At 47.4% G+C, this 24,663-nt stretch overlaps 1 protein-coding gene across 2 annotated transcripts in view; it reads left to right on the top strand.

The window, feature by feature from the left end:
- LOC110535113 (nitric oxide synthase, brain) overlaps positions 1-23,168 on the top strand; it is a 94,372-nt gene extending 71,204 nt beyond the window's left edge. For both annotated transcript variants that reach the window (XM_036936304.1, XM_036936303.1), the window contains exons 23-29: positions 5,864-6,074; positions 6,544-6,631; positions 7,277-7,398; positions 7,640-7,788; positions 8,555-8,749; positions 20,407-20,525; positions 21,379-23,168. In XM_036936304.1, coding sequence (XP_036792199.1) covers positions 5,864-6,074; positions 6,544-6,631; positions 7,277-7,398; positions 7,640-7,788; positions 8,555-8,749; positions 20,407-20,525; positions 21,379-21,391 — 897 coding nt within the window. In that variant the 3' untranslated portion in view covers positions 21,392-23,168. The remainder of the gene's footprint in view (positions 1-5,863; positions 6,075-6,543; positions 6,632-7,276; positions 7,399-7,639; positions 7,789-8,554; positions 8,750-20,406; positions 20,526-21,378) is intronic.
- The last annotated feature ends 1,495 nt before the right edge of the window (positions 23,169-24,663 follow it).

Raw genomic sequence — 24,663 nt, 5'->3', positions numbered from 1 at the left:
CCATATGTACAGATGTAGGATCTTAATTTGACTCATATTGTCACAGCAAAATAATCCTGCAGCAACAGGATTTGAATGTCTAGTCCATAATGTTGTTTGATCGGTGGTTAGGCTATTAGCTGGCTAAAAGTAGACTACATGAAAAGTGCAATACTATTAATATAACCGTGGGTTTTTGTGGGTTTTCAGTGAATTTATATAAATCACAAAGCAATAAAAGAGTGGTCAAATGAAGATCCTATGTACCTTATATCCTTGAGTGTTACTCAGTATGTTAAAAGGTCCACCAGTCGATCCTCCAGAGTCAAGGGGTCGCTTTTGCAATGTACTCCTACAATCTGCAATGTTCATTTGATCCCTCTGTTATCGCAGATCATTTTCCTGAACAGCAGAAAATGCTTTAAAAGGCTCCTAAAGTTTGTAATCAGAGTCATCATGCCCATAGGGGGGCACAGGGGCATGTGTCCCCTCATATTTGTCCTGTTTAAAAAATAAATAACAAATCTGTAATACTACAAGCTACCTAGCAATTTTATGAAGTTGGCTTTAGCCCAGATAGGTTCCCAATCTCCTAACCTTATAACTAGCTAGCAAGAGTAGCTAGCTTGTCTAATTATCTTAGCTGGAATGTCTGCTGGCAACGTTAGAATATAGAAAAGCAAGCAATAACTAAATGTACTGAATAAGATTCACATTCCTTTCAATATTTTACCCAGATTTTAGCACAGATGCAGAGAAGCAGACAGCTCGAGGTATGCTTTAATATGCCGAAAAATGTACTTTAGATATATATATATATATATATATATATATATATATATATATATATATATATATATATATATATATATATATATATACACACACATAAAATTAAGCATAATGATTATGGCTTTAGATTGCAGGAATAAGGTGTTTCAGGTATTTGAAAAATTCAAAATTCTCAAATTTATGGACAAGGGGCATAGCCCCCCCCCCCCTCCAGACCACCCCAAGCCATCCTACATACTTTGTGCCCCCTCAGATTTTTGGTGTGAATGATACTCCTGGTTGTAATTCCCAGTTTAAAATGTCAGACTTGACTTGATTGGCTCGAAAGAAAAATGTATCAACACCTACAAAAATGTAAATTAAAGCTAGAATCCTTAATTAAAACAATAACAAAGGGGTCACCCTGCTTCTGTTTTGGTAAAAAGCTGAGAGAGGGCCTGAAGAAATGTAACCACTCTCAACTTCATAGAGACGGGTATGGATGCGAGGACTGACTATCTATGATATCAAAATCATAGTGTTAACCATGGCCTATAGTCAATCTGTATTGCTGAAGTGTTAGAAATGTTAAGATATTTTCCTCATTTCCTATTGAACATTGAAATGTAAAGGTAATCACGCTGGAAAGCTGAATATCCGTTATACGGATTGAATAGAGCCTAATGATTTGAAGCTATACTGTGTTTACATTGTTACAAACATTGGAGTAAACAAGCTTATATTTTGGGTTCTGAAATGGTTAGACAGTGAGCTCATGAGGCATTTATTTGTAAGGTCCCACAGTTGATAGTGCATGTCAGAGCAAAAAACCAAGCCATGAGGTTGAAGGAATTGTCCGTAGAGCTCTGAGACAGGATTGCGTCGAGGCACAGATATGGGAAAGGGTACCAAAAAATGTCTGCAGCATTGAAGGTCCCCAAGAATAAAGTGGAAACCTTCCAGATGGACACCCATCTCTGCAGCACTCCACCAATCAGGCTTTTATGGTAGAGTGGCCAGATGGAAGCCACTCCTCAGTAAAAGGCACATGACAGCCCACTTGGAGTTTGCTAAAAGGCCCCTAAAGACTCTCAGACCATGAGAAACAAGATTCTCTGGTCTGATGAAAACAAGATTGAACTCTTTGGCCTGAATGCCAAGCGTAACGTCTGGAGGAAACCTGGCACCATCCCTACAGTGAACCATGGTTGTGGCAGATTCATGCTGTGGGGATGTTTTTCAGTGGCAGGGACTGAGAGACTAGTCAGGATTGAGGGAAAGATGAACGGAGGGAAGTACAGAGAGATCCATGATGACAACCTGCTCCAGAGCGCTCAGGATCTCAGACTGGGACGAAGATTAACCTTTCAACAAGATATCAATCCAATGTCTCTGAATGTCCTTGAGCGGCCCAGCCAGAGTCCGGACTTGAACATCTCTGGAGAGACCAGAAAATAGCTGTGCAGAAATGCTCCCCATCCAACCTGACAGAGCTTGAGAGGATCTGCAGAGAAGAATGGGAGAAACTCCCTAAATACATGTGTGCCAAGCTTGTAGCGCCACACCCAAGAAGACTTGAGGCTGTAATTGCTGCCTAAGGCGCTTCAACAAAGTATTGAGTAAAGGGTCTGAATAGTTTTTTAAAAAACTGTTATTGTTTTGTCATTATGGAGTAGATTGTGTGTAGATTTACCTGCTGTGGGAAACTGGTCAAATTAGACACTTCAGTTTTATCTGAAGAAATTCAGTGCTAGGAAGACCCTGGTACATTGCATTTTTGTAGGTCCATTGTGATTTTATGTTTAATAATGCATAGATTCCACAGGATAGAATAACACAATATGTTTATATTTGAAGTAGCAGACACTTTTAACTCGAAGTGACTTACTGTACAGTGAGTGCATTTCACTATGTGTGACCCCAGTGGGAATTGAACCCACAACTTTGGTATTGGTAGCACTGTGCTTTAACCAACCCATGACTCTGTTGTTACTAGCACTATACTTTAACCAACCCATGACTCTGTTGTTACTAGCACTATGCTTTAACCAACCCATGACTCTGTTGTTACTAGCACTGTGCTTTAACCAACCCATGACTCTGTTGTTACTAGCACTATACTTTAACCAACCCATGACTCTGTTGTTACTAGCACTATGCTTTAACCAACCCATGACTCTGGTGTTACCGGCACTATGCTTTAACCAACCCATGACTCTGTTGTTACTAGCACTATGCTTTAACCAACCCATGACTCTGGTGTTACCGGCACTATGCTTTAACCAACCCATGACTCTGGTGTTACTAGCACTATACTTTAACCAACCCATGACTCTGGTGTTACTAGCTCTATGCTTTAACCAACCCATGACTCTGGTGTTACCAGCACTTAGCTTTAACCAACCCATGACTCTGGTGTTACCAGCACTATGCTTTAACCAACCCATGACTCTGGTGTTACCAGCACTATACTTTAACCAACCCATGACTCTGTTGTTACTAGCACTATACTTTAACCAACCCATGACTCTGGTGTTACTAGCACTATACTTTAACCAACCCATGACTCTGTTGTTACTAGCACTATACTTTAACCAACCCATGACTCTGTTGTTACTAGCACTATGCTTTAACCAACCCATGACTCTGGTGTTACTAGCACTATACTTTAACCAACCCATGACTCTGGTGTTACCGGCACTATGCTTTAACCAACCCATGACTCTGTTGTTACTAGCACTATGCTTTAACCAACCCATGACTCTGGTGTTACCGGCACTATGCTTTAACCAACCCATGACTCTGTTGTTACTAGCACTATGCTTTAACCAACCCATGACTCTGGTGTTACCGGCACTATGCTTTAACCAACCCATGACTCTGTTGTTACTAGCACTATGCTTTAACCAACCCATGACTCTGGTGTTACCGGCACTATGCTTTAACCAACCCATGACTCTGTTGTTACTAGCACTATACTTTAACCAACCCATGACTCTGGTGTTACTAGCACTATGCTTTAACCAACCCATGACTCTGGTGTTACCAGCACTTAGCTTTAACCAACCCATGACTCTGGTGTTACCAGCACTATGCTTTAACCAACCCATGACTCTGGTGTTACCAGCACTATACTTTAACCAACCCATGACTCTGTTGTTACTAGCACTATACTTTAACCAACCCATGACTCTGGTGTTACTAGCACTATACTTTAACCAACCCATGACTCTGTTGTTACTAGCACTATGCTTTAACCAACCCATGACTCTGGTGTTACTAGCACTATACTTTAACCAACCCATGACTCTGGTGTTACCAGCACTATGCTTTAACCAACACATGGCTCTGGTGTTACCAGCACTATGCTTTAACCAACCCATGACTCTGGTGTTACCAGCACTATGCTTTAACCAACCCATGACTCTGGTGTTACCAGCACTATGCTTTAACCAACCCATGACTCTGGTGTTACTAGCACTATGCTTTAACCAACCCATGACTCTGGTGTTACTAGCACTATACTTTAACCAACTGAGCCACAAAGGACTGCTGAGGTAATTAATTTGATTAGTATTCATTAGATCCTTCAAGCGTTTTCATTATGCCTTTTGTCACAGACAGTGAGCACAGTAAACAGAGGTACAAATACTTGTTGGGAAGGTGGAAATAAAAGCATCATCTTGGTTTTTACAACTTGCTTTATTGTCTTGCGAATTCTTCAACCCCAAAATGTAAACTTTTTGAATGTCTCCCTGTTGAATGCGTTCTTCTTGTCAACACAGTAGCTGTGAATTTCCACTTTATCGCAAAACGGAGGCACCCTGTGCTCAAGGCACAATTGACCCGTGTATTCAATATGTTTACCACAAAAAGACATGAATGCCTTCCTCTACGTGATTGAAAACCATTTTGAAGCACTTTGCGCTTGTTGAAAATAACCTTAGAGTAGACAAGTTTTAGCTTGCACAGACGCCATAGAATTTAAGCCCTGCGCCCGGTAACCCTCAGAAACATTTTCTCCCCATACAGAGACTCCCACAGTTCAAAAACGTCAATTTTGGTGAATGTCTTAAAACATTATGTTGGTCAGGCCAGGTGAGTGAGTGCCTCACTCTTTGTGGTTCAACTCACTCTAAAAAAACTAAAGAGGAAAAAAAGAGAAACATTGAAATAAAAAACAGACATCAAGCCACAGTGGGATCTTCAGCTACCTGCTATCCTTGCTATTTTTCTTCGTCCCAGTTGACCTGCGTGACTCCCAGTGTCTGTGGCTTACACAAGGTACTCAGGCTCCGGCTGTTCTTCAACCTGCATTGTTGGTTAAGGGCTTGTCAGTAAGCATTTCACTGTAAGGTCTACACCTGTTCTATTTGGCGCATGTGACAAATAACATTTCATTTGATTTGAAGTTTAGATAATGACTGAAGCCGGAAAGCCCAAAATATGTCAAAAGTCAATCATACATAATGTCATCATCACATCAGGAGATTGTTGTGAGTTGTCTGACTGAAATATGTGTCTCACCTCTTATCTTCTCCACCAGGTGGGGAGTTGGAGAAACAATCTTAATAACTAATTTTCTCTGAAGCAATACATTTTCTTTAGCATGGCTCCTTATATATTGAATGCACATTACATTAACATGCCTCTTCTTCACCTCTCTCCTTTCCTTTCCTACTTCTCTCCTCTCCTCCTCCTCTCCTTTCCTACTCTCCTCTCCAACTCCTCTCCTCAACCTCTCTACTCTCCTCTCCTTTTCTACTCCTCTCCTCCACCTTTCTCCTCTCCTCCACCTCTCTCCCCTCCTTTCCTTTCCTATTTCTCTCTTCTCCTTTTCTACTCCTCTCCTCCAACTTTCTCCTCTCCTACTCCTCTCCTCCACCTCTCTCCCCTCCTTTCCTTTCCTATTTCTCTCTTCTCCTTTTCTACTCCTCTCCTCCAACTTTCTCCTCTCCTACTCCTCTCCTCCACCTCTCTCCCCGCCTTTCCTTTACTATTTATCTCCTCTCCTTTCCTACTCTTCTCCTCTACCTCTCTCCTTTTCTACTCCTCTCCTCCATCTCTCTCCTCTCCACCTCTCTCCTCTCCTTTCCTACTCCTCTCCTCTCAGGGCTTGCAGGAGTATGAGAAGTGGAAGTGGTATAACAACCCAACCATGGTGGAGGTGTTGGATGAGTTTCCCTCCATCCAAATGCCCTCTACCCTGCTGTTAACCCAGCTACCCCTGCTCCAGCCCAGATACTATTCTATCAGCTCCTCACCAGACGTCCACCCAGGGGAGATTCACCTCACCGTAGCCGTAGTGTCATACAAAACCAGGGGTAAGGGCTGGGCACTAGACTGTGTTGGGTTTACGGTAGCAGGAGGAAGTTCCCTCATAGACACTGATCTAGTCAGTTTTACATGTTCCTAGTCTAATCAGTGTGGTTATGGCATGAGGCTCTACAACACTAGAGGTAAGGGCTGTCGCTAGGTTACGTGGTGTTTACAAGTGTAAAGTTACCCTTAGACACTAATCTCAGGTTGTTTCCCCTACATATGGTAAAGGTTATGATTTCTCAGAGATGCATTGTATGTGTGCACAATATGATGTGATGTGTGTGAAGCTGAGTAGAGAGGCTGAGAGAGGTGGAGGAGAGGAGTTGGAGAGGAGAGTAGGAAAGGAGAGGAGGAGAGGAGACAAATGCCCTTAGCCCTGGGAACTGCATTATGTGTCCTCTTCTTCAGTGTTAGTTTGGAGAGGAGGAGGTATGCCGGTGAAGTGGATGATGGGTAATTATCTCATTTCAGATGGAGAGGGCCCGATCCACCATGGAGTATGTTCATCATGGCTCAACAGAATAGAGGCAGAAGAAATGGTCCCCTGTTTTGTCAGAGGGTATAACATTGTACTTCTTTTTGTGTTTGTGTGTTGTTGTTGTTGCATGATTGCTTTACTCTTATGGAATGAATAATGTCATTTTCTATGATTGTAAGTGGTGGTTTGGACTATAACAAACGTCAACATTGATTGTCATATGGTGTGTAATTCATATGTGCTGACTCAGCTCTATGTCAGTGCAGGTCACAACACTGCACATGATTATACCATATGATTCATATCCAACATTGACTCATATATGGTGTACTCTACAATCATTGACTAAAATGGTTGTTTCTTCTGTTACTTTTTCATTTCTGATAACTAGAATCAAAGCATTTTTCTTAATCAGAAATGACAATTGAAGGCATACCATAAAACATTTAAAATAATACATGTACCAAATGATTGTAGAACGCAACATAAAGGCTGCGAATCAAGACATTTTAAGATAAAGAAAAATGCTTTGATTCTAGTTGATTCTAGTTATTAGAAATGAAAATGTCTTGATTCGCAGCCTTTATGGTGCGTTCTACAATCATTTGGTACATGTATTATTTTAAATGTTTTATGGTATGCCTTCAATTGTCCTTTCTGATGGAAAAGATGCTTTGAATCTAGTGCTCTTAATTAAAAATGTCTTGATCAAATGTCTGATTCTAGTGCGCCTACGTTCCGATTGCCAAAGGACCACAGAGCTCCGTGTATCCTAGTCGGTCCAGGCACTGGGATCGCCCCCTTCAGAAGCTTCTGGGAGCAGAAACTATTTGACTACGAACACAAGGGTTTGTGTACAAAAAAGGAAAAGCATTCACACACTTGATCCTAATTCTTGCGTGTGGGAATTATTCGATAATGACTTTTAATAAAAATGTCAAATTAACCACACACTGTGCAGCCAGTATCACTTGTGCTTATTCAACATTACAGACAGAACTTCATAAAATAAACACTGTAGTCTTTAGATGACTCTAAAACATGTATAGTTCAGTGAAAAGTGAAGTAATGTGTTGTTTGCTTCCGTAGGGATCAAATCCTGCCCCATGATCCTGGTGTTTGGATGTCGTCAGTCCCAGATAGACCACATCTACAAGGAGGAGACAATCCAGGCTAAGAACAAGGACGTGTTCAAAGAGCTGTACACAGCCTACTCCAGAGAGCCTGGCAGACCTAAGGTACTGTTAACCTTAGTCCCATTCTGAGTTTAAACGTGACAATGTGTCTTTGGCCGTAAAGACACAGCAACATAGACAGAGGCCATGTGGGAGATAAGAAAGTGGATTTCTAAATAAAACGTATGGATGTCTCTATCCCTGTGTTTGTCTTTTCGCTTGACGCCACATGAGGCTGCTGAGGGGCTCATAATGATGTTTCGGAACGGAGTAGATGGAATGGAATAAAACACCTGGAAACCATGTGGTTGATGTATTTGATATCATTCCACCAACTCCGCTCCAGTCATTACCCCGAGCCTGTTCCCCCCAATTAAGGTGCCACCATCCTCCTGTGCTTGACTCCCACTGTTACGTTCTTCCGGTTGTAAAATACTGTCCTCACAAACGCCACAATGTATGTAGGATTCTAAACAAACCCAATCCTCCATCACTACAATCTGTTTGTTGCCTTCCACTCTCTTTGACCCTATAGTTCTCTCTACAATCTGTTTGTTGCCTTCCACTCTCTTTGACCCTGTAGTTCTCTCTACAATCTGTTTGTTGCCTTCCACTCTCTTTGACCCTGTAGTTCTCTCTACAATCTGTTTGTTGCCTTCCACTCTCTTTGACTCTGTAGTTCTCTCTACAATCTGTTTGTTGCCTTCCACTCTCTTTGACCCTGTAGTTCTCTCTACAATCTGTTTGTTGCCTCCCACTCTCTTTGACCCTGTAGTTCTCTCCATCTGATTGATTAAATCCCTCTTTCTCCTGTCGCTCTCTGACACAGACATATGTGCAGGATGTGCTTTGTGAGCAGCTGTCAGAGACTGTGTACCAGTGCCTGAAGGAAGAGGGAGGACACATCTACGTGTGTGGGGACGTTGGTATGGCCGGGGACGTCCTCAAGACCGTCCAGCAGATCATCAAACTGCAGGGAAACATGACGCTGGAGGACGCTGGGTTCTACATCAGCAAACTCAGAGTATGACAATAGGCTTTGCTATCCTGAACACTAAACTAACTAACTAAGTAATCTAGCTGACTGACTGAACGACTGACTGACTGACTGAAACATAAAGTACAGAGTAAATGTAAGTCATGTGATTTGGACATTGGCAGATTACACCTTCTTATGGACGGTTTTCAGAATATGACAGACACATTCAGACACGTTCAGGATTTGTTTGGTGGGATTCAAATAAGGTTGTTACATTACCGACTCAAAGAAAGAGAAACCAGAAACGCACGTTTCAAAGAATTGAATAAGTAAAATGGGTAAAGACCACCAGACAACCAACTGTACAGACTATCAATACTGTACATGAAAGACTGGAATCGAAGATCCACATGAGCAGAATGGCTGGATCACTATTGACTTAACAGAAGAGGGGTATATAATCAAACTCATTTTTAAATGATAATGATCAACTAAGAAACGGTTTTATCCAAGCTCTGGCTATTGAAAACATGTTTCAAGACAATGCTGGACCGTACTGTACATGGCACTGCACTGTATCTGTCTTTCCCCTCTGTCCCCACCGATCCCACTGTATCTGTCTTTCCCCTCTGTCCCCACCGATCCCACTGTATCTGTCTTTCCCCTCTGTCCCCACCGATCCCACTGTATCTGTCTTTCCTCTCTGTCCCCACCGATCCCACTGTATCTGTCTTTCCCCTCTGTCCCCACCGATCCCACTGTATCCATCTTTCCTCTCTGTCCCCACCGATCCCACTGTATCTGTCTTTCCCCTCTGTCCCCACCGATCCCACTGTATCTGTCTTTCCTCTCTGTCCCCACCGATCCCACTGTATCCATCTTTCCCCTCTGTCCCCACCGATCCCACTGTATCTGTCTTTCCCCTCTGTCCCCACCGATCCCACTGTATCTGTCTTTCCCCTCTGTCCCCACCGATCCCACTGTATCTGTCTTTCCCCTCTGTCCCCACTGATCCCACTGTATCTGTCTTTCCCCTCTGTCCCCACCGATCCCACTGTATCTGTCTTTCCTCTCTGTCCCCACCGATCCCACTGTATCTGTCTTTCCCCTCTGTCCCCACTGATCCCACTGTATCTGTCTTTCCCCTCTGTCCCCACAGATCCCACTGTATCTGTCTTTCCCCTCTGTCCCCACCGATCCCACTGTATCTGTCTTTCCTCTCTGTCCCCACCGATCCCACTGTATCTGTCTTTCCCCTCTGTCCCCACCGATCCCACTGTATCCATCTTTCCCCTCTGTCCCCACCGATCCCACTGTATCTGTCTTTCCCCTCTGTCCCCACCGATCCCACTGTATCTGTCTTTCCTCTCTGTCCCCACCGATCCCACTGTATCCATCTTTCCCCTCTGTCCCCACCGATCCCACTGTATCTGTCTTTCCCCTCTGTCCCCACCGATCCCACTGTATCTGTCTTTCCCCTCTGTCCCCACCGATCCCACTGTATCTGTCTTTCCCCTCTGTCCCCACTGATCCCACTGTATCTGTCTTTCCCCTCTGTCCCCACCGATCCCACTGTATCTGTCTTTCCTCTCTGTCCCCACCGATCCCACTGTATCTGTCTTTCCCCTCTGTCCCCACTGATCCCACTGTATCTGTCTTTCCCCTCTGTCCCCACAGATCCCACTGTATCTGTCTTTCCCCTCTGTCCCCACCGATCCCACTGTATCTGTCTTTCCTCTCTGTCCCCACCGATCCCACTGTATCTGTCTTTCCCCTCTGTCCCCACCGATCCCACTGTATCCATCTTTCCCCTCTGTCCCCACCGATCCCACTGTATCTGTCTTTCCCCTCTGTCCCCACCGATCCCACTGTATCCATCTTTCCCCTCTGTCCCCACCGATCCCACTGTATCTGTCTTTCCCCTCTGTCCCCACCGATCCCACTGTATCCATCTTTCCCCTCTGTCCCCACCGATCCCACTGTATCTGTCTTTCCCCTCTGTCCCCACTGATCCCACTGTATCCATCTTTCCCCTCTGTCCCCACTGATCCCACTGTATCCATCTTTCCCCTCTGTCCCCACCGATCCCACTGTATCTGTCTTTCCCCTCTGTCCCCACCGATCCCACTGTATCCGTCTTTCCCCTCTGTCCCCACCGATCCCACTGTATCTGTCTTTCCCCTCTGTCCCCACCGATCCCACTGTATCTGTCTTTCCCCTCTGTCCCCACCGATCCCACTGTATCTGTCTTTCCTCTCTGTCCCCACCGATCCCACTGTATCTGTCTTTCCCCTCTGTCCCCACCGATCCCACTGTATCTGTCTTTCCCCTCTGTCCCCACAGATCCCACTGTATCTGTCTTTCCCCTCTGTCCCCACTGATCCCACTGTATCTGTCTTTCCTCTCTGTCCCCACCGATCCCACTGTATCTGTCTTTCCCCTCTGTCCCCACCGATCCCACTGTATCTGTCTTTCCTCTCTGTCCCCACCGATCCCACTGTATCTGTCTTTCCTCTCTGTCCCCACCGATCCCACTGTATCTGTCTTTCCCCTCTGTCCCCACCGATCCCACTGTATCCGTCTTTCCCCTCTGTCCCCACCGATCCCACTGTATCCATCTTTCCTCTCTGTCCCCACCGATCCCACTGTATCTGTCTTTCCCCTCTGTCCCCACCGATCCCACTGTATCTGTCTTTCCCCTCTGTCCCCACTGATCCCACTGTATCTGTCTTTCCCCTCTGTCCCCACCGATCCCACTGTATCTGTCTTTCCTCTCTGTCCCCACCGATCCCACTGTATCCATCTTTCCCCTCTGTCCCCACCGATCCCACTGTATCCATCTTTCCCCTCTGTCCCCACCGATCCCACTGTATCTGTCTTTCCCCTCTGTCCCCACCGATCCCACTGTATCCATCTTTCCTCTCTGTCCCCACCGATCCCACTGTATCTGTCTTTCCTCTCTGTCCCCACCGATCCCACTGTATCCATCTTTCCCCTCTGTCCCCACTGATCCCACTGTATCTGTCTTTCCCCTCTGTCCCCACCGATCCCACTGTATCTGTCTTTCCCCTCTGTCCCCACCGATCCCACTGTGTCCATCTTTCCCCTCTGTCCCCACCGATCCCACTGTATCCATCTTTCCCCTCTGTCCCCACTGATCCCACTGTATCCATCTTTCCCCTCTGTCCCCACTGATCCCACTGTATCTGTCTTTCCCCTCTGTCCCCACTGATCCCACTGTGTCCATCTTTCCCCTCTGTCCCCACCGATCCCACTGTATCCATCTTTCCCCTCTGTCCCCACTGATCCCACTGTATCTGTCTTTCCCCTCTGTCCCCACCGATCCCACTGTATCTGTCTTTCCCCTCTGTCCCCACCGATCCCACTGTATCTGTCTTTCTCCTCTGTCCCCACCGATCCCACTGTATCCATCTTTCCCCTCTGTCCCCACCGATCCCACTGTATCCATCTTTCCTCTCTGTCCCCACCGATCCCACTGTATCCATCTTTCCCCTCTGTCCCCACCGATCCCACTGTATCCATCTTTCCCCTCTGTCCCCACCGATCCCACTGTATCCATCTTTCCCCTCTGTCCCCACCGATCCCACTGTATCTGTCTTTCCCCTCTGTCCCCACCGATCCCACTGTATCTGTCTTTCTCCTCTGTCCCCACCGATCCCACTGTATCTGTCTTTCCCCTCTGTCCCCACCGATCCCACTGTATCCATCTTTCATCGCTGTCCCCACCGATCCCACTGTATCTGTCTTTCCTCTCTGTCACCACCGATCCCACTGTATCCATCTTTCCTCGCTGTCCCCACCGATCCCACTGTATCTGTCTTTCCTCTCTGTCCCCACCGATCCCACTGTATCCATCTTTCCTCGCTGTCCCCACCGATCCCACTGTATCTGTCTTTCCTCTCTGTCCCCACCGATCCCACTGTATCCATCTTTCCTCTCTGTCCCCACCGATCCCACTGTATCCATCTTTCCTCTCTGTCCCCACCGATCCCACTGTATCCATCTTTCCTCTCTGTCCCCACCGATCCCACTGTATCTGTCTTTCCCCTCTGTCCCCACCGATCCCACTGTATCCATCTTTCCTCTCTGTCCCCACCGATCCCACTGTATCTGTCTTTCCTCTCTGTCCCCACCGATCCCACTGTATCTGTCTTTCCTCTCTGTCCCCACCGATCCCACTGTATCTGTCTTTCCTCTCTGTCCCCACCGATCCCACTGTATCCATCTTTCCTCTCTGTCCCCACCGATCCCACTGTATCCATCTTTCCCCTCTGTCCCCACCGATCCCACTGTATCTGTCTTTCCTCTCTGTCCCCACCGATCCCACTGTATCTGTCTTTCCTCTCTGTCCCCACCGATCCCACTGTATCCATCTTTCCTCTCTGTCCCCACCGATCCCACTGTATCCATCTTTCCCCTCTGTCCCCACCGATCCCACTGTATCTGTCTTTCCCCTCTGTCCCCACCGATCCCACTGTATCTGTCTTTCCCCTCTGTCCCCACCGATCCCACTGTATCTGTCTTTCCCCTCTGTCCCCACCGATCCCACTGTATATGTCTTTCCCCTCTGTCCCCACCGATCCCACTGTATCCATCTTTCCCCTCTGTCCCCACCGATCCCACTGTATCTGTCTTTCCCCTCTGTCCCCACCGATCCCACTGTATCTGTCTTTCCCCTCTGTCCCCACCGATCCCACTGTATCTGTCTTTCCCCTCTGTCCCCACCGATCCCACTGTATATGTCTTTCCCCTCTGTCCCCACCGATCCCACTGTATCCATCTTTCCCCTCTGTCCCCACCGATCCCACTGTATCTGTCTTTCCCCTCTGTCCCCACCGATCCCACTGTATCTGTCTTTCCCTTCTGTCCCCACCGATCCCACTGTATCTGTCTTTCCTCTCTGTCCCCCCCGATCCCACTGTATCCATCTTTCCTCGCTGTCCCCACCGATCCCACTGTATCCATCTTTCCTCTCTGTCCCCACCGATCCCACTGTATCTGTCTTTCCCCTCTGTCCCCACCGATCCCACTGTATCTGTCTTTCCCCTCTGTCCCCACCGATCCCACTGTATCCATCTTTCCTCGCTGTCCCCACCGATCCCACTGTATCCATCTTTCCTCTCTGTCCCCACCGATCCCACTGTATCTGTCTTTCCCCTCTGTCCCCACCGATCCCACTGTATCTGTCTTTCCCCTCTGTCCCCACCGATCCCACTGTATCTGTCTTTCCCCTCTGTCCCCACCGATCCCACTGTATCCATCTTTCCTCGCTGTCCCCACCGATCCCACTGTATCCATCTTTCCCCTCTGTCCCCACCGATCCCACTGTATCTGTCTTTCCCCTCTGTCCCCACTGATCCCACTGTATCTGTCTTTCCCCTCTGTCCCCACCGATCCCACTGTATCCATCTTTCCTCGCTGTCCCCACCGATCCCACTGTATCTGTCCTTCCCCTCTGTCCCCACCGATCCCACTGTATCCATCTTTCCCCTCTGTCCCCACCGATCCCACTGTATCCATCTTTCCCCTCTGTCCCCACCGATCCCACTGTATCTGTCTTTCCCCTCTGTCCCCACCGATCCCACTGTATCCATCTTTCCCCTCTGTCCCCACCGATCCCACTGTATCTGTCTTTCTCCTCTGTCCCCACCGATCCCACTGTATCTATCTTTCCCCTCTGTCCCCACCGATCCCACTGTATCTGTCTTTCCCCTCTGTCCCCACCGATCCCACTGTATCCATCTTTCCTCACTGTCCCCACCGATCCCACTGTATCTGTCTTTCTCCTCTGTCCCCACCGATCCCACTGTATCTGTCTTTCCCCTCTGTCCCCACCGATCCCACTGTATCTGTCTTTCCCCTCTGTCCCCACTGATCCCACTGTATCTGTCTTTCCCCTCTGTCCCCACCGATCCCACTGTATCCATCTTTCCTCGCTGTCCCCACCGATCCCACTGTATCCATCTTTCCCCTCTGTCCCCACCGATCCCACTGTATCCATCTTTCCCCTCTGTCCCGACCGATCCCACTGTATCCATCTTTCCCCTCTGTCCCCTCCGATCCCACTGTATCCATCTTTCCCCTCTGTCCCCACTGATCCCACTGTATCTGTCTTTCCCCTCTGTCCCCACCGATCCCACTGTATCTGTCCTTCCCCTCTGTCCCCACCGATCCCACTGTATCCATCTTTCCCCTCTGTCCCCACCGATCCCACTGTATCCATCTTTCCCCTCTGTCCCCACCGATCCCACTGTATCTGTCTTTCCCCTCTGTCCCCACCGATCCCACTGTATCCATCTTTCCCCTCTGTCCCCACCGATCCCACTGTATCTGTCTTTCCTCTCTGTCCCCACCGATCCCACTGTATCCATCTTTCCTCTCTGTCCCCACCGATCCCACTGTATCTGTCTTTCCCCTCTGTCCCCACCGATCCCACTGTATCCATCTTTCCTCTCTGTCCCCACCGATCCCACTGTGTCCATCTTTCCCCTCTGTCCCCACCGATCCCACTGTATCTGTCTTTCCCCTCTGTCCCCACCGATCCCACTGTATCCATCTTTCCTCTCTGTCCCCACCGATCCCACTGTATCCATCTTTCCTCGCTGTCCCCACCGATCCCACTGTATCCATCTTTCCTCGCTGTCCCCACCGATCCCACTGTATCTGTCTTTCCTCTCTGTCCCCACTGATCCCACTGTATCTGTCTTTCTCCTCTGTCCCCACCGATCCCACTGTATCCATCTTTCCCCTCTGTCCCCACTGATCCCACTGTATCCATCTTTCCTCGCTGTCCCCACCGATCCCACTGTATCTGTCTTTCCCCTCTGTCCCCACTGATCCCACTGTATCTGTCTTTCCCCTCTGTCTCCATCGATCCCACTGTATCCATCTTTCCCCTCTGTCCCCACCGATCCCACTGTATCTGTCTTTCTCCTCTGTCCCCACCGATCCCACTGTATCTATCTTTCCCCTCTGTCCCCACCGATCCCACTGTATCTGTCTTTCCCCTCTGTCCCCACCGATCCCACTGTATCCATCTTTCCTCACTGTCCCCACCGATCCCACTGTATCTGTCTTTCCCCTCTGTCCCCACCGATCCCACTGTATCTGTCTTTCTCCTCTGTCCCCACCGATCCCACTGTATCTGTCTTTCCTCTCTGTCCCCACCGATCCCACTGTATCTGTCTTTCCCCTCTGTCCCCACCGATCCCACTGTATCTGTCTTTCTCCTCTGTCCCCACCGATCCCACTGTATCTGTCTTTCCCCTCTGTCCCCACCGATCCCACTGTATCTGTCTTTCCTCTCTGTCCCCACCGATCCCACTGTATCTGTCTTTCCTCTCTGTCCCCACCGATCCCACTGTATCTGTCTTTCCCCTCTGTCCCCACCGATCCCACTGTATCTGTCTTTCCTCTCTGTCCCCACCGATCCCACTGTATCCATCTTTCCTCTCTGTCCCCACCGATCCCACTGTATCTGTCTTTCCCCTCTGTCCCCACCGATCCCACTGTATCCATCTTTCCTCTCTGTCCCCACCGATCCCACTGTGTCCATCTTTCCCCTCTGTCCCCACCGATCCCACTGTATCTGTCTTTCCCCTCTGTCCCCACCGATCCCACTGTATCCATCTTTCCTCTCTGTCCCCACCGATCCCACTGTATCCATCTTTCCTCGCTGTCCCCACCGATCCCACTGTATCCATCTTTCCTCGCTGTCCCCACCGATCCCACTGTATCTGTCTTTCCTCTCTGTCCCCACTGATCCCACTGTATCTGTCTTTCTCCTCTGTCCCCACCGATCCCACTGTATCCATCTTTCCCCTCTGTCCCCACTGATCCCACTGTATCCATCTTTCCTCGCTGTCCCCACCGATCCCACTGTATCTGTCTTTCCCCTCTGTCCCCACTGATCCCACTGTATCTGTCTTTCCCCTCTGTCTCCACCGATCCCACTGTATCCATCTTTCCCCTCTGTCCCCACCGATCCCACTGTATCTGTCTTTCTCCTCTGTCCCCACCGATCCCACTGTATCTATCTTTCCCCTCTGTCCCCACCGATCCCACTGTATCTGTCTTTCCCCTCTGTCCCCACCGATCCCACTGTATCCATCTTTCCTCACTGTCCCCACCGATCCCACTGTATCTGTCTTTCCCCTCTGTCCCCACCGATCCCACTGTATCTGTCTTTCTCCTCTGTCCCCACCGATCCCACTGTATCTGTCTTTCCTCTCTGTCCCCACCGATCCCACTGTATCTGTCTTTCCCCTCTGTCCCCACCGATCCCACTGTATCTGTCTTTCTCCTCTGTCCCCACCGATCCCACTGTATCTGTCTTTCCCCTCTGTCCCCACCGATCCCACTGTATCTGTCTTTCCTCTCTGTCCCCACCGATCCCACTGTATCTGTCTTTCCTCTCTATCCCCACCGATCCCACTGTATCTGTCTTTCCTCTCTGTCCCCACCGATCCCACTGTATCTGTCTTTCCTCTCTGTCCCCACCGATCCCACTGTATCTGTCTTTCCCCTCTGTCCCCACCGATCCCACTGTATCCATCTTTCCCCTCTGTCCCCACCGATCCCACTGTATCTGTCTTTCCCCTCTGTCCCCACCGATCCCACTGTATCTGTCTTTCCCCTCTGTCCCCACCGATCCCACTGTATCTGTCTTTCCCCTCTGTCCCCACCGATCCCACTGTATCTGTCTTTCCCCTCTGTCCCCACCGATCCCACTGTATCTGTCTTTCCTCTCTGTCCCCACCGATCCCACTGTATCTGTCTTTCCTCTCTGTCCCCACCGATCCCACTGTATCCATCTTTCCCCTCTGTCCCCACCGATCCCACTGTATCCATCTTTCCCCTCTGTCCCCACCGATCCCACTGTATCTGTCTTTCCCCTCTGTCCCCACCGATCCCACTGTATCTGTCTTTCCCCTCTGTCCCCACCGATCCCACTGTATCTGTCTTTCCCCTCTGTCCCCACCGATCCCACTGTATCTGTCTTTCCCCTCTGTCCCCACCGATCCCACTGTATCCGTCTTTCCTCTCTGTCCCCACCGATCCCACTGTATCTGTCTTTCCCCTCTGTCCCCACCGATCCCACTGTATCCGTCTTTCCTCTCTGTCCCCACCGATCCCACTGTATCCGTCTTTCCCCTCTGTCCCCACCGATCCCACTGTATCCATCTTTCCTCTCTGTCCCCACCGATCCCACTGTATCTGTCTTTCCCCTCTGTCCCCACCGATCCCACTGTATCTGTCTTTCCCCTCTGTCCCCACCGATCCCACTGTATCTGTCTTTCCCCTCTGTCCCCACCGATCCCACTGTATCTGTCTTTCCCCTCTGTCCCCACCGATCCCACTGTATCCATCTTTCCTCTCTGTCCCCACCGATCCCACTGTATCTGTCTTTCCCCTCTGTCCCCACCGATCCCACTGTATCCGTCTTTCCTCTCTGTCCCCACCGATCCCACTGTATCCGTCTTTCCCCTCTGTCCCCACCGATCCCACTGTATCCATCTTTCCTCTCTGTCCCCACCGATCCCACTGTATCCATCTTTCCTCTCTGTCCCCACCGATCCCACTGTATCCATCTTTCCCCTCTGTCCCCACCGATCCCACTGTATCTGTCTTTCCTCTCTGTCCCCACCGATCCCACTGTATCCATCTTTCCCCTCTGTCCCCACCGATCCCACTGTATCCATCTTTCCCCTCTGTCCCCACCGATCCCACTGTATCTGTCTTTCCTCTCTGTCCCCACCGATCCCACTGTATCCATCTTTCCTCTCTGTCCCCACCGATCCCACTGTATCTGTCTTTCCCCTCTGTCCCCACTGATCCCACTGTATCTGTCTTTCCCCTCTGTCCCCACCGATCCCACTGTATCCATCTTTCCCCTCTGTCCCCACCGATCCCACTGTATCCGTCTTTCCTCTCTGTCCCCACCGATCCCACTGTATCTGTCTTTCCTCTCTGTCCCCACCGATCCCACTGTATCTGTCTTTCCCCTCTGTCCCCACCGATCCCACTGTATCTGTCTTTCCCCTCTGTCCCCACCGATCCGAGTGTATCCATCTTTCCTCGCTGTCCCCACCGATCCCACTGTATCTGTCTTTCCCCTCTGTCACCACCGATCCCACTGTGTCCATCTTTCCCCTCTGTCCCCACCGATCCCACTGTATCTGTCTTTCCCCTCTGTCCCCACCGATCCCACTGTATCTGTCTTTCCTCTCTGTCCCCACCGATCCCACTGTATCCATCTTTCCTCTCTGTCCCCACCGATCCCACTGTATCTGTCTTTCCCCTCTGTCCCCACTGATCCCACTGTATCTGTCTTTCCCCTCTGTCCCCACCGATCCCACTGTATCCATCTTTCCCCTCTGTCCCCACCGATCCCACTGTATCTGCCTTTTCTCTCTGTCCCCACCGATCCCACTGTATCTGTCTTTCCCCTCTGTCCCCACCGATCCCACTGTATCTGTCTTTCCCCTCTGTCCCCACCGATCCCACTGTATCTGTCTTTCCCCTCTGTCCCCACCGATCCCACTGTATCCATCTTTCCTCTCTGTCCCCACCGATCCCACTGTATCTGTCTTTCCCCTCTGTCCCCACCGATCCCACTGTATCCGTCTTTCCTCTCTGTCCCCACCGATCCCACTGTATCCGTCTTTCCCCTCTGTCCCCACCGATCCCACTGTATCCATCTTTCCTCTCTGTCCCCACCGATCCCACTGTATCCATCTTTCCTCTCTGTCCCCACCGATCCCACTGTATCCATCTTTCCTCTCTGTCCCCACCGATCCCACTGTATCCATCTTTCCCCTCTGTCCCCACCGATCCCACTGTATCTGTCTTTCCTCTCTGTCCCCACCGATCCCACTGTATCCATCTTTCCCCTCTGTCCCCACCGATCCCACTGTATCCATCTTTCCCCTCTGTCCCCACCGATCCCACTGTATCTGTCTTTCCTCTCTGTCCCCACCGATCCCACTGTATCCATCTTTCCTCTCTGTCCCCACCGATCCCACTGTATCTGTCTTTCCCCTCTGTCCCCACTGATCCCACTGTATCTGTCTTTCCCCTCTGTCCCCACCGATCCCACTGTATCCATCTTTCCCCTCTGTCCCCACCGATCCCACTGTATCCGTCTTTCCTCTCTGTCCCCACCGATCCCACTGTATCTGTCTTTCCTCTCTGTCCCCACCGATCCCACTGTATCTGTCTTTCCCCTCTGTCCCCACCGATCCCACTGTATCTGTCTTTCCCCTCTGTCCCCACCGATCCGAGTGTATCCATCTTTCCTCGCTGTCCCCACCGATCCCACTGTATCTGTCTTTCCCCTCTGTCACCACCGATCCCACTGTGTCCATCTTTCCCCTCTGTCCCCACCGATCCCACTGTATCTGTCTTTCCCCTCTGTCCCCACCGATCCCACTGTATCCATCTTTCCTCTCTGTCCCCACTGATCCCACTGTATCTGCCTTTTCTCTCTGTCCCCACCGATCCCACTGTATCTGTCTTTCCCCTCTGTCCCCACCGATCCCACTGTATCCGTCTTTCTCCTCTGTCCCCACCGATCCCACTGTATCTATTTGATCTTCCTGTACTCATCTAACCTCACTTCTTCTATGGCGTAATCCTGTGGCCATTTTATTACACACACGCCTTATCTTCTCTCCTCGCAGGACGAAAACCGCTATCACGAGGACATCTTCGGTGTCACGCTGCGAACGTACGAGGTCACCAACCGGCTGCGTTCGGAATCCATCGCCTACATTGAGGAAAGCAAAAAGGACTCTGACGAGTGAGTCTTGAGTTTACCCCCGCAACTTTCACTGTGTTCCCCTGTTCTTCTTTCACAGCCACCAACTGTCCCCGGGACATCTCTGCTGTTTTTACATACTGTGCCATACTGGTGGGAGGGACCTGCAGGCTGTAGATACACTGGAGATGCAGTCTCTGGTCTGGTTTATGACTGTTTTCAAAATGCAGAATGGGTAACCATAGAAACCAGTTTAAAAGGGATCCAACTCAACCAACCGGATCACAGTGTATACAAGTGGCTCTGTTGTGTTTTCCGTTCACTCCGTATATTTATAATTCCATTCCATTGTTTCGTAAAGGGGCAATCTTCCATTGGTACAGTCATTTTTTGCACTATTAAATGAATGAAATACACCCATTGATTCTTGTAGAATATAACTTAAAAATGCCTCGAGCTTAGTTCCACTGTCGTATCCCATCAGAACCAAAAATACAAGCTTGTTTTACTCCATCGTTTGTAAACAATGTAATTGTAAGCAAACACTGTTTAGCCTCAAAACATGGTTCAAACCATCATGTTTATATCATGGATGGGCAGTCCTTGCTCTGTCTAGGAATTTAAAGTGGTTACATTTCTCTAGTCCCATCCCTCTGCTTTTGACCGAAACAGTGGAGGGTGGCATTTTGTTGTTGTTTGAACTGCGGTTTGCGCCTTAAGATAATAGCCTCCTTTTTAAACATTTGTCAAATGAATTAAGAAATAAGTCTGGTTTGCACAATGCCTCATTAAAAATCGGCATAGTAATGTATGTGATCAAAGGCCTTGTTACAGAGTGAGCTGGATGAGTAACACCTCTGTCTGTCTCTCTCTTCCTTCTCCTCCTCTCTGTCAGGGTGTTCTGCTAGTAGAACCGTAAGTGGGGTTCTGGAGCTTTCTGATGTGGACCAATCAGTACGCCGCAGGGGGGGCGGGGAAACGAGTGACAGACACTACAGCTGATCGAGAATACTGTGCCAAGTTTTGTACTGTAAAAAATGTTTGTTCTTTTTATATACCAGTTCAGCTTCATCATGGTCTCTGCAATTAGTCTGTAGCAAGGTTGGAAATATTTAGTTTTTTTAGAATTTTGAGATGCGTTTTTTTGTTTATTCCGAAATGGATTACTTTCTGATTTCATTATGCATAATAATGTGTACCTAGTATTATACCAGCCTCTTTGTTGATGCATGAGCAAGATGAGAATATTGGTACATAAATATACTGTTAGCTATTTAATGTTAGAATCAAACCCTTTTGCTAAAGTTTTATATTTGCAGGACTACTTATGGTGAACAAGGTCACAATGCTTTGATTGGAGATTCAGCCTAAGTTCCATTCCCAACCAACTGAATCTAATGCATTTCAACATATACTGTACAAGGCTGAAATGTTGTCAGTCTGAGCTGGTCTACCCTGTTTTGGTGTGTATTCTTTTTATTGAGAGCGAGAGAAAGAAAAAAATACATAAATGCGTGCAGTGAAGAACTATGAACCAGATTTTCTTGACAGTCCATCAAAATGCATTTGTTTCTCTGTCTCTCCGCCTGGCTGTCAGAGTAGCAGCGTTTTCTCCCTATTTTGTGGTCTGATTTCCAACAGGAACTGCATTCAAATGTGGACGAAAGCCATTGCAATGTTTGAAATGTCATCCCGTGGGAGAGCCTATGCATGTGTATCTTCTGTATACATTCATAGCCAATATTTAACAATTACACACAAAAACCAATGCTTATAATCTAGAGGGCTCTGCATCTTCTAAATGGCATACAATATTATCAAGGGGGGAAAAAATCTATGGCACATATCTCTGGCTGCCTTCCTATTTATTCGCTAAGACCAAATACTGAGGTATTGGGGTGCTGTCTGATAGCTTTGAAATAACTTCATATATGGTACATATTTCCAGTGGTAACTGAGTGAGGAAAGGAGTCATGATTTTAAGTGAATCAAGAGGTTGGGTTGCTTTACTTTGCTTGCTGTCCTTGACCAACCATTACCAGAGACGGAAAAGGAAGTGAGACATACAACTCACTCCTTTTTTCTGGTTCTTATACGGTCAATGAACTGCTAATTCATTGGTGCCTATGGGAGAGCCACCACTTAATCAGACCGTTACTGTGAAAGAAAAATGATATGATAAATGGCCTAAGTGGGACATCTTCATTTAACCATGTAACCAGAGTTAAATATGTCTACATGTACAGTAACTATCAATGTAGAGGAACCCCTGTTTGTGCATAGTGTCTTTCTTATCCCCATGTTATCAGATCTGGAATAAATAGCAGGAATCTCAAATGGGAGAAATTTTGAATAGCGGATCTTGAATAGCTAGTTTGGAGCGATTAACCGACCTTTCCAATTTTGTGGGGTTATTAAACAACTAATTGACCGATGTCTGTTTAATTACTTGAATTCCATTTAGTTTTGTTTGTTTTGTGAGCCCACCACGCCAATTCAAAACTTTCACGAGAGAAATCTGAGAAATCAAGTCAAGAACTACACTGAACAAAAATATAAATGCAACATGTTAAGTGTTGATCCCATGAGCTGATATTAAAGATCCCAGAAATGTTCCACACTCACAAAATGCTTATTTCTCTCAAATGTTGTGCACAAATTTGTTTACATCCCTGTTGGTGAGCGTCTCTCCTTTGCCAAGATAATAATTTTTTCTCTCTCTCTCTCTCTCTCTCTCTCTCTCTCTCTCTCGATCTCTCTCTCTCACTCTCTCTCTCTCTCTCTCTCTCTCTCTCTCTCGATCTCTCTCTCTCTCACTCTCTCTCATTGCATTTTAAAGATCAAGAAATGAATAATTAGATCATTGCTTTTTGGTTGTTGTCATGGCAATCCAACTAAGTCGAGTTTACTTCATTGTAAAAGAAGGTTGAGGATGATATTTTAATAAAAATTAAATGTATGATATTCATCCTTTGTCAAAGTACTGTGTTTACCTTAATTTTCCCACTTTAGGCAAAAGGTAATTAAACAGCCTTTTCAATGCGCATTATGTGAAGGCCATTTAGCAGAGCTGATCTGAGTAATCCTGTTTACATTCTAAACATGCCATTGACATTTGGTTGTGATAAAGAAAATATCTCCAATGGTCACCAACTCTGCAGTTACTTGTGTTTTTTCTTTTCTTTCTTCCTTTTATTTCTTAGCTTCTTGTGCTTGCCTGCTCTCTTTCTTTAGCGTTTCCTTTGTTTGCAAATTAAAATGGCCGCAAGCATGATTGAAACGTAATGGATTTCTGTTATCTGAGTCTCTCTGCTACTTACTGGCGCATATAGATTAAGCTTTTAACGGAAAACATTCTGTTTTTATTTAGGGAGAATTAGGCGACTCTGTTCATTGTTCCTATTGCTGAATGTCTTTGTTCCTCCCAAGAACTACAAGTACTTTTGCTTTTTGTTTTTAAGCGTCTTTGAGATTATTTGTAAAATAAAGCGCTATATAAAATGAATATTTTAAAATAATGAATAAATATTATTATTATTTGTTTACTTAGGTTTTTGGGGGATTTGGAATGAGGGCCGCTAAAACTCTGTGATGTAAAATGTGCAACAACAAAAAAATATACAGTACCAGTCAAAAGTTTGGACACACCTACTCATTCTAGGGTTTTTGTATTTTTACTGTTTTCTACATTGAAGAATAGTGAAAACTATGATATAACACATATGGAATATATATATATATATATATATATATATATATATATTAGTCAGTTGGTTTGTGACAGGGTAGGGGTGGTATACAGAAGATAGCCCTATTTGGTAAAAGACCAAGTCCATATTATGGCAAGAACAGCTCAAATAAGCAAAGAGAAATGACAGTCCATCATTACTTTAAGACATGAAGGTCAGTCAATACGGAAAATGTCAAGAACTTTGAAAGTTTCTTTGAGTGCAGTCGCAAAACCATCAAGCGCAATGATGAAACTCGCTCTCATGAGGACCAACACAGGAATGGAAGACCCAGAGTTACCTCTGCTGCAGAGGATACGTTCATTAGAGTTACCAGCCTCAGAAATTGCAACCCAAATAAATGCTTCACAGAGTTCAAGTAACAGACACATCTCAACATCAACTGTTCAGAGGAGACAGCGTGAATCAGGCCTTCATGGTCAAATTGCTTC

This window comes from Oncorhynchus mykiss, chromosome 11 (genome assembly GCF_013265735.2).
Source record: "Oncorhynchus mykiss isolate Arlee chromosome 11, USDA_OmykA_1.1, whole genome shotgun sequence".
NCBI classification, from domain to species: domain Eukaryota; kingdom Metazoa; phylum Chordata; class Actinopteri; order Salmoniformes; family Salmonidae; genus Oncorhynchus; species Oncorhynchus mykiss.
Note: the sequence above shows the minus strand (reverse complement) of the source record. Positions and strands in the feature narration are given on the sequence as shown.